The sequence below is a fragment of the Oncorhynchus keta genome, chromosome 6, assembly GCF_023373465.1.
Source record: "Oncorhynchus keta strain PuntledgeMale-10-30-2019 chromosome 6, Oket_V2, whole genome shotgun sequence".
Lineage (NCBI taxonomy): Eukaryota > Metazoa > Chordata > Actinopteri > Salmoniformes > Salmonidae > Oncorhynchus > Oncorhynchus keta.
This window is the reverse complement of record NC_068426.1, coordinates 29139008-29154216: the sequence shown is the minus strand read 5'-3', so window position 1 is coordinate 29154216 and position 15209 is coordinate 29139008. Positions and strand designations below refer to the sequence as shown.

The 15209-nt window shown below is 43.2% G+C and overlaps 1 protein-coding gene across 9 annotated transcripts in view; it reads left to right on the top strand.

Moving 5' to 3' along the window:
* LOC118385358 (RIMS-binding protein 2-like) overlaps positions 1 to 15209 on the top strand; it is a 118398-nt gene that overhangs the window by 16750 nt on the left and 86439 nt on the right. For 7 of the 9 annotated variants that reach the window (XM_052521295.1, XM_052521290.1, XM_052521287.1 and 4 more), the window contains exon 3: positions 748 to 888. The exons of 1 other annotated variant lie outside the window; for it this stretch is intronic. In XM_052521295.1, coding sequence (XP_052377255.1) covers positions 748 to 888 — 141 coding nt within the window. Of the gene's footprint in view, positions 1 to 747; positions 889 to 13863; positions 14263 to 15209 lie in introns of those variants that run through there. One more of the 9 variants, XM_052521292.1, reaches the window with a different exon arrangement.

Below are 15209 nucleotides of genomic sequence, written 5' to 3'. Positions count from 1 at the left end.
AGATTTGTGCAAAATACGACTGATTGTTGTCCTATGGACAGAGTCTCCCACCTCAGCTGTAGATCTCTGCAGTTCATCCAGAGTGATCATGGGCCTCTTGGCTGCATCTCTGATCAGTCTTCTCCTTGTATGAGCTGAAAGTTTAGAGGGACGGCCAGGTCTTGGTAGATTTGCAGTGGTCTGATACTCCTTCCATTTCAATATTATCGCTTCCACAGTGCTCCTTGGGATGTTTAAAGCTTGGGAAATCTTTTTGTATCCAAAAAGATCCGGCTTTAAACTTCTTCACAACAGTATCTCAGACCTGCCTGGTGTGTTCCTTGTTCTTCATGATGCCCTCTGCGCTTTTAACGGACCTCTGAGACTATCACAGTGCAGGTGCATTTATACGGAGACTTGATTACACACAGGTGGATTGTATTTATCATCATTAGTCATTTAGGTCAACATTGGATCATTCAGAGATCCTCACTGAACTTCTGGAGAGAGTTTGCTGCACTGAAAGTAAAGGGGCTGAATAATTTTGCACGCCCAATTTTTCAGTTTTTGTTTTGTTAAAAAAAGTTTGAAATATCCAATAAATGTCGTTCCGCTTCATGATTGTGTCCCACTTGTTGTTGATTCTTCATAAAAAAATACAGTTTTATATCTTTATGTTTGAAGCCTGAAATGTGGCAAAAGGTCGCAAAGTTCAAGGGGGCCGAATACTTTTGCAAGGCACTGTATCTTTCCTTCCTTCTCTTGCAGCTGAGACATGAGGTTACTCCCCTGCACTCCACAGTTCTTTCATCCCACGTCAGCCTCTTCCGCCTTCTGGAGGATAGAAACCGAGCCCTAAAGCTTGAGGTGTCTACCCTTCGCCAGGAGAAACAGCAGTACATAACACTGGTGAGTCTGGACTTTCTCCTCTCTCCTCCACACAACTAGCCCAGACAGCGCTCAATCACTAAAAGGTGTTTTGTTATGGGCCATCTATTCTCCAGAGTATAGCATATTACACCATATCTGTGTTTTTGATCAGTCTACATCTATCCCGATTACCCTCAGTTTGGGCCTTCAAGGCAGTGATTTATCATACTCTTTACTGCATTTATTTTGATCACAATATTTGTGCTCAGAGTATGTCTTTTGTATAGACTAGCGAGTTGATGTTTCGTTCCTTATTGGCAAATAGGTCTTTATGGCAAGCTCTCATGCATAGCAGATGTTGTGCGGTTTGTCGTGCCACTGTGTATTGTTCAGTCAGGTTAGTGTGTAAGATATGGGGGTGAAGAGAAGAGCAGAGGAGAACAGGGGAAGGGGAGGAAGTCCTCTGGGGCTCACCCTGGTCCCAGGGGTGAAGGTGCAAAAGCCGTTGCCCTGGCAACAGGCACACGAGCACGATAGGGACAGATTGGTAAAGGGAAACTGACAGACCGTAATGGCTGCTTGCTGTTGCAAGCCTCACTTGTTCCAAATCAATTTCACCCAATGGAGATGTGAGGTGGAGAAGGCAGAGATGGGTACTTACTTGTACACACAATATTGGCTTGTCATTGGCCAACACGCTTAGGCCTAAATCCCGGAACATGCTTTCTGGCATCCATATGACTTGATGATCAGCTGTCACGTCTGTCCAGTATTTTATTATTTTAATGCTCTCATGGTAATTTAATGTGGTTCACTATTGTGTATGCACTGTATGCATATGTGTATGTGTTGGAGTGTATGTGTATCACCTGTTAACACATCCACATTGTTGTGTGCACGTTTCATTTCGTAACTCCATGGTCCTTGTGTAGGAGGAATGCTTTCCTGTTCCAGCTGTGTGAAATGTAATGGATGATGAGTCACCAGAGGCTGGGTTGTTAGAGTGGGGATGTGTTAAAGTGACAGCGACTGGTTTTCTATGTGTTATGACATGCTGGATTGTATACAGGTAACTGCCAAAATAAAGGAAAAGCTTAATAGGAGTTGGGCCACCATGAACTATCAAATCAAATCAGAACCAGCTTCAAAGTGCCTTGGCACATACACCCTTTAAATCCCCTATCCTCTTTTGAGACCCCTCTTTCCAATTGAGATTTACTGATATTTATTCTTCTAGCCATGTTAGCCAAAATAATGGGCAACTGGGCGTTTTATACCTGACCCTAATGTGTATGGATGCATATTCAAGAAAGCAAACCGTATTATATAGGGCTATTATTGCATGGAACTCCGTTCCATCTCAAATTAACAGCAAACCTGCCTTCAAAAAACAGATAAAGCAACATCTCACGGCACAACGCCTCTTATTTGACCTATATAGTTTGTGTGTATGTATTAATTTGTAGGCTACGTGTGCCTTCAAAAAAAATTTGTTCTGTCCTTGAGCTGTTCTTTTCTATTCATGTTCTGTATTATGTCAGGTTTCATGTTGTGTGGACCCCAGGAAGACTAGCTGCTGCTTTTGCTAACACCTAAGCATGATGGGATGTTAATTGCTGCTTTCAATATACTTTGTATCCCTCATTTACTCAAGTGTTTCTTTATTTTGGCAGTTGCATGTATATATTAATTAGATTTATATAGCAACTTTCTACCTACTGAGGTAATCAAAGCTTTTTACATAATAAGGGCTCACCTGATCCATTGTGGCACCCACTTGGGTGATGCACGGTAACCATTTAGTGCCAGAACGCTCACCACATATCAGCCAGCATGGTAGAGAGGTGAGGAGTTATATTTGCCATTTAGGAATCAGTTGACAGATTGGGTATATTATATGTCAGTGACTGGGTTGTCAGATTGGTAGTGTACTGTGACAGTGACTGGGATCTATGCCATTGTGGTGATTTGTTATGACCCTGACTGGGTTTCTAGATTGGGATTAAGTTATGACAGAGACTGGGTTAACAGTGTGGGGATGTGTTATAGTGACAGTGTCTGGGTTGCTAGTATGGTGATACACTACATACAAAAGTATGTGGACACCTGCTTAAACATCTCTTTACATAATCATGGGCATTAATATGGAGTTGGTCCTCCCTTTGCTGCTATAACTGCCTCCACTCTTCTGGGAAGGCTTTCCACTAGATGTTGGAACATTACTGAGGGGACTTGCTTCCATTCAGCCGCAAGAGCATTAGTGAGGCCGGGCACTGATGTTGGGCGATTAGGCCTGGCTCACAGTCGGCATTCCAATTCATTTCAAAGGTGCTCGATGGGGTTGAGGTCAGGGCTCTGTGCAGGCCAGTCAAGTTCTTCCACCCAAGTCTCAACAAACCAATTCTTTATGGACCTTGCTTTGCGCATGGGGCGTTGTCATGCTGAAATAGGAAAGGGCCTTCCCCAAACTGTTGCCACAAATTTGGAAGCACATAATCATCTAGAATGTCATTGTATGCTGTACCATTAAGATTTCCCTTCACTGGAACTAAATGGCCTAGCCCAAACCATGAAAACAGCCCCAGACCATTATTCCTCCTCCACCAAACTTTACAGTTGTGCTATGCATTGCGGCAGGTAGCATTCTCCTGGCATCCGCCAAACCCAGATTAATCCGTCAGACTGCCAGATGGTGAAGCGTGAGTCAACAGTCATGTTTCCACTGCTCCATAGTCTAATGGCAGTAAGCTTTACACAACTCCAGTCGATGCTTGGCATTGCGCATGGCTCCCGAGAAACAGTTATTGTGCAGACGTTGCTTCCAGAGGCAGTTTGGAACTCGGTAGTTAGTGATTTTTTTATACGCTTTAGCACTCGGTGATCCCATTCTGTGAGCTTGTGTGATCTCCCACTTCGCGGCTGAGCTGTTGTTGCTCCTAGATGTTTCCACTTCATAATAACAGAACTTACAGTTGACCGGGTAGCTCTAGCAGGGCAGAAATTTGACGAACATACTTGTTGGAAAGGTGACATCCTATGACGGTGCCCCTTTGAAAGTCACTGAGCTCTTCAGTAATGCCAATCTACTGCCAATGTTTGTCTATGGAAATTGCAAAGCTGTGTGCTCGATTTTATACACCTGTCAGCAATGGGTGTGGCTGAAATAGTTGAATCCACTAATTTGAAGGGTTGTCCACATACTTTTGTGTATCTCGTGACAGAGAGGGCTGCTGAAGCCCTGTTGCTTGTTGCCTGGCGACCCTCTGTGTTGGACAGGGCATGGCAGGAGTGGACCCTGGGTGAGAAATGACCTTCTGTGTGTCTTTAAGGAGGGCTCCCGCTAAAAGGCGACAGCCATCTTTCCGGACACCATCCCCATGGCAACACCTCCACTGTGCGAGCCCCGGGCACAGCCCCTGGAATGATAGTCCTCATGATAAGAACAATGTGGACGCTCACTGGAACAATGGCGAATTAACAATAAAGGCTAATGACAGTGTAGTGTCAGGGTCATAATTTACATCACTAATGTGTGTTATTCAAATGCATGAAGACAAAATCACAGGGTTAACATATCCCATTCAAATTCAGTACATTGCAATCCTATTAGATCCCATTAAACTCACCCCCAGGAAATTCATATTGTTTTGACGAAGGGTTCCTAAAGAGATTTTCGTCACAGTCTGCTTTGGCTGAGGTCTCCATCCTCCCTAATTGAATTTGACCCAGGCAGACCAGACCTCTTTTAGCTGTTTCTCTCTCTATCTCTCAGGCAGCCTCCATAAATCCATTATCCTCTCCAGGAGACTGCTAAAAGTACAGCCCCGTTTTCATAGAGGGAGGAAAAAATGTACAGGGCTGACATGATTCTTCTATTCCACAATGAGAGACACAGTAGCAGTATGGTGACAGAAATGAGTTACCCATAAAATGTTGGGTTAATTAAGCAATGGATTGAGTGTTTGCCCCCACCCCCTCCTTTGCACAATCTGTCTGGATCCTACTTTACCCCCCCCACACTATATTTACCAAGCCCCACCACTCCTATAACATGTCCCATGCATCCTGGGTGTAGCCCAAGGATTTATATATACATTAGATGACTAATATGGTGGGCTGTGTTGAAGCCACCTTGCCTCCATCTTGGCACTCCCCCACTATTTACATTTTTTGGGGGGAAGCTATATAAATGCATTTATACATGTCTAGGTTTGTTTTAGCACATTTATTCTATTACAGACACATTCATGTATACTTTTAAATTATATTATGTGAGCTAAAAAAATAAAATAAAAAATATATATATACAATTTAAAAAAATACATGATTGACATGAAGGTCAGTCAATCTGGAACATTTCAAGAACTTTGAAAGAGTCTTCAAGTGCAGTCACAAAAACCATAAATCGCAAGATGAAACTGGCTCTCATGAGGACCGCCACAGGAAACGAAGACCCAGAGTTACCTCTGCTGCAGAGGATAAGTTCATTAGAGTTACCAGCAGTGTTGGAAAAAGTACTCAACTTGAGTAAAAGTAAAGATACCATAATAGAAAATGACTCAAGTGAAAGTCACCCAGTTAAATACTACTTGAGTAAAAGTCTAAAAGTATTTGGTTTTCAATATACTTTTAAGTATAAAAAGCAAATGGAATTGCTCAAATGTACTTAGTATCAAAAGTAAAAAGAAAATTATAAGCCATTTCAAGTTCCTTATATTAAACAAACCAGACGGCACAAATTTCTTGTTTTTTTATTTATTGATGAAGCATTTGTGTTTAGTAATGTTCTCTTGATAAATGTGTGAATTGGAAAATTGAGTAAAAAGTACATTTTCTTTAGGAATATAGTGAAGAAAAAGTTGCCAAAAATGTAAAGTACAGATACCCCCAAAAACGACTTATGTAGTACTTTAAAGTATTTTTACTTAATAAGTACTTTACACCACTGGTTACTAGCCTCTGAAATTGTAGCCCAAATAAGTGCGTCACAGATTTAAAGTAACATACACATCTCAGCATCAACTGTTCAGAGGAGACTGCGTGAATCAGGCCTTCATTGCTGCAAAGAAACCAATACTAAAGGACACTAAAGGACACCAATAAGAAAAAGAGACTTTCTTGGGCCAAGAAACATGAGCAATGGACATAGACCGTAAATCTGTCCTTTGGTCTAATGAGTCCAAATTGGACATTTTTGGCTCCAACCGCTGTGTCTTTGTGAGACGCAGAGTAGATGAATGGATGATCTCCGCATGTGTGGTTCCCACCGTGAAGCATGGAGGAGGAGGTGCAATGGTGTGGAGGTGCGTTGGCGGTGACGCTGTCTCTGATTTATTTAGAATTCAAGGCACACTTAACCAGCATGACTACCATAGCATTCGCAGCGATACGCCATCCCATCTGGTTTGCACTTAGTGGGACTATAATTTGTTTTTCAACAGGACAATGACCCAACACATCCAGGCTATGTAAGGTCTATTTGACCAAGAAGGAGAGTGATGGAGTACTGCATCAGATGACCTGGCCTCCACAATCACCTGACCTCAACCCAGTTGAGATGGTTTGGGATGAGTTGGACCACAGCATGAAGGAAAAGCAGCCAACAATTGCTCAGTATATGTTGGACAAGCTTGTTGAGAGAATGCCAAGAGTGTCCAAAGATCTCATCAAGGCAAAGGGTGGCTACTTTGAAGAATCTCAAATATAAACTATATTTTGATTCGTTTGACACTTTTTTGGTTACTACATGATTTCAAATGTGTTATTTCCTTGTTTTGATGTCTTCACTATTATTCTACAATGTGGAACATAGTAAAAACAAAGAAAAACCCTTGAATGAGTAGTAGGTGTGTCCAAACTTGACTGGAACTGTATGTCCTTGAAGAATTTAATTGAAATACTGTAGAATTCCAAGGGCCTCCCGGGTGGCGCAGTGGTTAAGGGCGCCAGCTGTGCCACCAGAGACTCTGTGTTCGCGCCCAGGCTCTGTCGCAACTGGCCGTGACCGGGAGGTCCGTGGGGCGACGCACAATTGGCCTTGCTTGGCCGGTAGGGATATCCTTGTCTCATCGCCAACCAGCGACTCCTGTGGCGGGGCCAGGCGCAGTGCGCGCTAACCAAGGTTGCCAGGTGCACAGTGTTTCCTCCGACACATTGGTGCGGCTGGCTTCCGGGATGGATGCGCGCTGTGTTAAGAAGCAGTGCGGCTTGCTTGGGTTGTGTATCGGAGGATGCATGACTTTCAACCTTCGACTCTCCCGAGCCCGTACGGGAGTTGTAGCGATGAGACGAGATAGTAGCTACTAAAACAATTCGATACCACCAAATTGGGGAGAAAAAGGGGTAAAAATTCACAAATAAATAAATACTGTAGAATTCCATTTATTCCTATGGAAGACTGCTCCTACTGGGGAGTGCCAATATGACTGACCGGTGGCTTCAAAGCATCTCAATGGCCAATACATTGCATCAGCAATCCAGCGTTTATATTCATCATTGATGTAGCCAGCCAGGGCACTGAGTTCAGCTGGGCAGCAAGGTTTGTGTCGGCATTAATCAAAGCAGACTTGATCCAGATTTGAATAGACTGAGCCAACCCATAATCAAATTGGAGGCAGAGCAGAGAGCTCATTGCTGGCACATAGGCTAAGTAATTGAAAGGTCAGTTTAAATATATAACTACCTACCTACCAACTAGGGCTGGGAATTGCCAGGGACCTCAAGATACGATATTGTCACGATACTTTGGTGGCAATACGATATATATTGCGATTCGATGTTCCAAACATATTGCTCACAGTGCCTTCAGCAAATATTCCCTTGACTTATTCCACATTTTATTGTGTTACACCCTGAATTCAAAATGTATTACATAGAGCTTTCCATGCCTGGCTTGCTTTTCTTTTCATAATTCTTCAAGCTTTCCTATGCAAACATTTTCAGGTCTTGCCTTAGATTTTCAAGTATATTTAAGCAAAACTGTAACTCGGCCACTCAGGAACATTCACTGTTTTCTTTGTAAGCATCTCCAGTGTAGATTTGGAGTTGTGTGTTAGGCTATTGTCCTGCTGAAAGGTGAATTCATCTCCCAGTGTCTGGTGGAAAGCAGACCGAACCAGGTTTTCCTGAGGGGGAATGGGCTTTGTCGTGCCCTCTTCACGACTGTCTTGGTGTGTTTGGACCAATCTAGTTTGTTGTTGATGTGGACACCAAGGAATTTGAAGCTCTCAACCTGCTCCACTACAGCCCCGTCGATGAGAATACTCCTGAGGAGGATGACCTGACCAATCAATTGTCTAGACGAGGATGAGCTGGCCAACTTAATTATACTTTTTTGCAAGGAAAGCTATTTCACTCATATTGTAAGTAATGATAGAAATCTGGAAACACTAGACAGTTTAAGTAATTTTAGGCTGTAACAGCAGTGGGCACCCACTGATTAGGGCAATATGATATACAGTTATGAGGTGTGCGCGCTAGGGTTGAATGGTGAGAACCCGGTTACCGAGATTTACCAGGATATACCAACCAAAACCATTTCCCTTTTCCCGGGATAAATAACAGCAAGAAACCAGAAATTATAATACATTATTTATATGAACAGCATGGCGTGAAATGGAACTATTACATTATATGCGATGTCGAAATCTGGTTTCTCTACGCCGTAGAGTCTACGGCCTCTGCAAGATGAATCATCAACGCTCAGGGTGGGGACAGACAGCCCATCTCAGTATGGATCACAGTTTGTATTTGTATTTATTATAGATCCCCATTAGATGCTGTCAAGGCAGCAGCTACTCTTCCTGGGGTCCAGGGAAATGAAGCAGTTTATACAATTTTAAAACATTACAATCAATACATTAGCAGATTTCACAACACACTGTGTGCCCTCAGGCCCCTACTCCACCACTTCCACATATCTACAGTACTAAATAATGTGGATGTATAGTGCGTGTGTTATTGTGTGTGTGTGTGTCTGTGCATGCATGTCTGTGCATGCATGTCTGTGCCAATGTTTGTGTTGCTTCACAGTCCCCCGCTGTTCTATAAGGTGTTTTTGTTATCTGTTTTTTAAAATTAATGTAGTCATGGCTCTATGTAGTACTGTGTGCCTACCACAGTCTGTTCTGGACTTGGGGATTGTGAAGAGACCACTTGTAGCATGTCTGTGCATTCAACATGTCAAAACGTCTCATAAATACAAGTAGGGATGAAGTCAATCTCTCCTCCACTTTGAGCCAGGAGAGATTGACATGCATATTATTAATATTAGCTCTCTGTGTACATCTAAGGTCCTACCGTGCTGCCCTGTTCTGAGCCAATTGCAATTTTCAAAAAAGTCATTCTTTGTGGCACCTGACCACCTGACTGAACATTAGTCAAGGTGCGACAAAACTAGGGCCTGTATGACCTGTGTTGTTGATAGTGTTGTTAAGAAGGCAGAGCATTGCTTTATTATAGACAAACTTCTTCCTATCTTAGCTACTACTGCATCAATATGTCTTGACCATGACAGTTTACAATCTAGGGTTACTCCAGGCAGTTTATACATCTCAACTTGCTCAATTTCCACATGATTTATTACAAGATTTTGTTGAGGTTTATGGTTTAGTGAGTGTTTTGTTCTAAATACAATGCTTTTAGTTTTAGAAATATTTAGGGATAACTTATTCCTTGCCACCCATTCTGAAACTAACTTCAGCTCTTTGTTGAGTGTTGCAGTCATTTCAGTCTCTGTAGTAGCTGACGTGTATAGTGTTGAGTCATCCGCATACATAGACACTCTGGCTTTACTCAAAGTCAGTGGCATGTTGTTCGTAAAAATTGAAAAAAGCAAGGGGCCTAAACAGCTACCATGGGGAATTTCTGATTCTAACTGGATTATATTTCAGAGGCTTCCATTAAAGAACACCCTCTGTGTTCTGTTACACAAGTAACTCTTTATCCACATAATAGTAGGGGGTGTAAAGCCTAACACATGTTTTTCCAGCAGCAGACTATGATTGATAATGTCAAAAGCTGCACTGAAGTCTAAAAATACAGCATCAATTTCTCTCAGCCAATCATCAGTCATTTGTGTAAGTGCTGTGCTTGTTGAGTGTCCTTCCCTATAAACGTGCTGAAATTCTGTTGTAAATTTTACTGTGAAATAGCATTGTATCTGGTTAAACACATTTATTTCCAGAGGTTTACTACGGGTTGGTAACAGGCTGATTTGTCGGCTATTTGCGATAGTGAAGGGGGCTTTACTATTCTTGGGTAGCGGAATGACTATAGCTTACCTCCAGGCCGGAGGGATCACACAAATCATCCAGAAAGTATACTTCTCTGTTGATATCACGTACATTATCAAGCATTTCACACATATTATCCACAGTTCCCAATGCATGGAGACCTATCATCTCATCATGGTAACTTTTTTTGTGACAGTTAGGCCTGCATTTGTTGCAGGATAGTCTATGCTACAGTAATTTAAAGACCGGAAGAAGGTCTAATTTACCCATCTCCATCTGGCTTTCAGGGGTCACCTTATTTTGTAAAGATTATTATATTTAAATTGCAGCTGCAGTTTTAAAACAGCCTATCACTCGAATATCATTGCGTTAAATCAGTACTCACGTGAGCACTCTTTCGTAGTCTTTCTCTCGTTCCATCTCCATGAACTCCATTCAAATTACATCCCTCGATCCTGACTAGTCTCCTCGTCCCTGCCGCTGAAAAACTTCCCACAGAATGATGCTGCCACCACTATGCTTCATCGTAGGTATGGTGCCAGGTTTCCTCCAGACGTGACACTTGGCATTCAGGCTAAAGAGTTCAATCTTGGTTTCAACAGACCAGAGAATCTTGTTTCTCATGGTCTGAGAGTCCTTGAGAGTTTTGGCAAACTCCAAGCAAGCTGACATGTGCTTTTTACTGAGGAGTGGCTTTCGTCTGGCCATTCTACCATAAAGGCCTTATTGGTGGAGTGCTGCAGAGATGGTCGTCCTTCTGGAAGGTTCTCCCATCTCCATAGAGGAACTCTGGAGCCTTTCAGAGTGACCATCTCATTCTTGGTCAACTCCCTGACCAAGGCCCTTCTTCCCTGATTGCTCAGTTTGGCCAGGTGGCCAGCTCTAGGAAGAGTCTTGGTGGTTCCAAACTTATTCCATTTAAGAATGATGGAGGTCACTGTGTTCTTGGGGACCTTCAATTCTGCAGAAATGTTTTGGTATTCTTCTCCAGATCTGTCCCTCGGCACAATCCTGTCTAACCGCTCTACGGACAATTTCTTTGACCTAATGGAACGGTTTTTGCTCTGACATGCATGTCAACTGTGGGACCTTATATAGACAGGTGTGTGTCTTTTCAAATCATGTCCAATCAATTGAATTTACCACAGGTGGACTCCAATCAAGTTGTAGAAACATCTCAAGTATGATCACTGGAAACAGGATGCACCTGTGCTCAATTTCGATTCTCATAGCAAAGGGTCTGAATACTTATGTAAATAAGGTATTTCTGTTTTTTATTTTTTATACATTTGCAAACATTCCAAAAACATGTTTTTGCTTTGTCATTATTGGGCATTGTGTGTGGATTGATGAGTAAAAAAAGTATTTTGTCAATTTTAGAGTAAAGCTGTAACGTAACAAAATGTGGAAAAGGGGAAGGGGTCTGAATACTTTCCGAATGCATTATTATATACATAGGTATGTGGACACCCCTTCAAATTAGTGGATTTGGCTATTTCAGCCATGTGTGTGTTGCTGTGTGTCATCGTGTTTTTGTCTATGGTGTCTACCATGTTCTTGTAACCCATCACATCTGGCTTGCTATCCAATCTCCATCCACGTGTAACTGTAAAGTATGTAACGCCTGATTTTGCCATAAGCTGATATGTGATGTTAAATCAATGTACATAACATGATAGACACTTTATATATAAAAGTATGTGGACACCCCTTCAAATTAGTGGATTTGGCTATTTCAGCCACACCAGTTCCTGACAGGAGTATAAAATCGAGCACACAGCTATGCAATCTTCATAGACAAGCATTGTCAGTAGAATGGCCTAACTGAAGAGCTCAGTGACTTTCAACATGGCATAGGATGCCACATTTTCAAATTAGTAAGTTTGTCAAATTTCTTCCCAGTCAACTGTAAGTGCTGTTATTGTGATGTGAAAACGTCTAGAAGCAACAACGGCTCAGCCGCGAAGTGGTATGCCACACCACACAAGCTCACAGAATGGGACCGCCAAATGCTGACGCACGTAGCTTATACAATTTGCCTGTTCTCGGTTGCGACAGTCACTGCCGAGTTCCAAACTTCCTCTGGATTCAAGACCAGCACAATAACTGTTCGTCGGGAGCTTCATTTAATGGGTTTTCATGGCCGAGCAGCCTCACACAAGCCTAACTTCAACATGTGCAATGCCATGCATCGGCTGGAGTGGTGTAAAGCTTGCAGCCATTGGACTCTGGAGCAGTGGAAATGCCTTTTCTGGAGTAATGAATCACGCTTCACCATCTGGCAGTCAGACAGACAAATCTGAATTTGATGGATGCCAGGAGAACACTACCTGCCCCAATGCATAGTGCCAACTGTAAAGTTTGGTGAAGGAGGAATAAAGGTCTGGGGCTGGTTTTCATGGTTCAGGCTAGGCCCCTTATTTCCAGTGAAGGGAAATCTTAACTCTACAGCATACAATGATATTCTGGAAAATTATGTGCTTCCAAATTTGTGGCAACAGTTTGGGGAAGATGGCCCTTTCCTGTTTCAGCATGACAATTCCCCCGTGCACAAGTGAGGTCCATACAGAAATGGTTTGTCGAGATCGGTGTGGAAGAATTTGACTGGACGGAACAGAGCCCTGACCTCAACCCCATCCAACAACTTTGGGATGAAATGGATTGGCGACTGCGAGCCAGGCCTAATCGGCCAACATCAGTGCAGACTTCCCTAATGCTCTTGTGGCTGAATGGAAGCAAGTCCCCACAGCAGTGTTCCAACGTCTTGTTGAAAGCCTTCTCAGACGAGTGGAGGCTGTTATAGCAGAAAAGGGGGAACCAACTCCATATTAATGCACATGATTTTGGAATGAGATGTTCGACGAGCAGGTGTCTAGGTCATGAAGTGTACTTTATTTCTGGTTTTAGTCATTTAAGTATAGACTGAAAAAATGTTTCCTCACAAATTATAAAAAATAAAAAAAATACTGCGGCCCATAAAAACACTATGCAGAAAAAACCCTGCAAATTTATGTCCAAAAATGCTTGATTTGGCCATTTTTCCTGGCAATATGCAATGAAAAATTGTTGTTCAAAATTCAAAAGGTACTCGCGTATTTGAGCTCTGACAAAGTCCTTGAGGCTGATACGTAAAGCATAGTAAAGAACAGTGATACTAGCAAGAGCAGTGTACAGGTTTCTCTTTTCTCTCATGTTGTTCAATTTTTTGTGAAAATGCGCTGAAGAGGGAAACATTTCTTGACGTGTGGTTTGATTGAACCATATTATGCGGTAAATGTGCAGTGATCAGTTGAAACTGCGAGCCCTCATTTTGTACTGTGTGTGATGGGTCAGTTTTATGTGATGAAATTGTGATGATTTGACTGTTTTATGCGGAAAAAGTGCAGTGATTGGTCAAATTTGATTTCGAAAAAAATAATTGCAATCACAGAATCCTGGAGGTACTGAACAGGTTCCGCCCATTCTGACTGAGAACTACAGTAGGCTATGTGTCTACAGTCAAACTGGTTCCACCAATTCTGCCCCTCCTGCTGCAGTCACAGGCAGCATACACTTTTAGCATGCTAGCAATTAGCATTGAGTGTTTGCTTGCTTGTGTGTGTGACAGAGAGCAGTACCAATAAAGCCCTGCCCAATTAGCCCCACCCCATCGACTATGCCCGCTCCACAGCTGCATGAAGGGGAGGAAGGGATCGGAGGAGGGGTCTATCCAGCCTCAGACCAACCCCTCAGCAAACATCTCCAGCCTTCAGTCAGTCAGGCAGCCAGCCCACTGGAAGCCCAGCCCCCGGCAGGCAGGGCAGCTTCCCCCTATAAGGACAGCTCCCGGAACACTGCTGTTACTGCTGCTGGTAGGAGATGAATACAGCACCGGGGATTCTGTAGCTAGCTGCACAACCAGAGAGCGTGAGAGAAAGAGAGGGAAGAGAGAGAAACAGAGAGTGAGAGTCAGGAGGCAGAGAGAGAGAGACAGGAGGCAGAGAGAGAGAGAGAGACAGGGGGGAAGAGAGAGTCGGGCGGAATGAGAGAGAGAGAGAGGGAGGGAGGGAGGGAGAGACGCAGGCCCAGGAGCTGCTGCTGCTGATGCAGCCGCCTGACATTTAGCCTTCCAAGATAAGAGGAAGGAACACTAGCAGCATCTCAGTCACAATGCTACAGTGCTAGCTAGCCAGCAGATACGGTAAATACTGCTTCTTCATCACCACTCTGCTTCCACTAACTACTGCATCGTCTCTCGCTCTCTCTCACTCGTCCTCTTCCTCCCTTTATCCCTCCCTCTATCCCTTGGGTGTCGTGCCTGTGTTCTGAGCATGTGTGTGGTTGTATGTCTGTGGCTGGCTGAGGGAAGTCCATTTACTGTGCCGGAGGAGAGCTGAGAGATGGAGGGGTGCAATAGCACATTGTGACTCTACTGGGACACAGTAGCTGGGCGCTCCTGCATTGTCACGCTCTTCTTCATTGTACGCTGCCACCTGTTTTTCATAGCTGTGTGTGGTCTGTGTGGTCATTAAGGCCTGTCATGTCAGCTCCGTAGACACAAAATGTAAATTATCTATAATACCTGTCTCTATACTATCGAAACAATGTACAATGTAATTGTGTGTGTGTTGTGTCTTTTCCTTATTTTGGATGTTGGTTGTGTAACCTGAACCTCTCCCTTTGCCTGGCCAAGGGGTTGCCATGGAGACAATGGGAGTCTCCTCAGCAGAAATGTTATTTGATCCCAATACTGTGTTGTACCATAGATTTACTGGATGTAGATTCCGCTTCTACAACATAAAGACTGACTGCTTTACATTTTTGGGGGGACAGGTAGGAGTAGGCTTTTGGAAATATTGCCTTTCTCCACTTACTACATCATAACTGCATTTATTCTGGTCAGGACTACTGCTCTCTTCTCATAGGTGGAGGCAGGTTCTAGAAACAAAGCTGAAAGTAAATAATTGGCTCTAGTCACAATTATATTGACTAAGGATGTATATGTAAGTGTGTGTGTCTTTTTGCGTGGGCGTGTGAAAGGGACCAACGGAAGATGAGTGTAGATGTGAGGGAGGGTATATAACCTAAATTCTCAGTCTGCAGTATTTCCACAGGCATGATTCTCTTTCTCTCGTTCTGTTGGTGTGA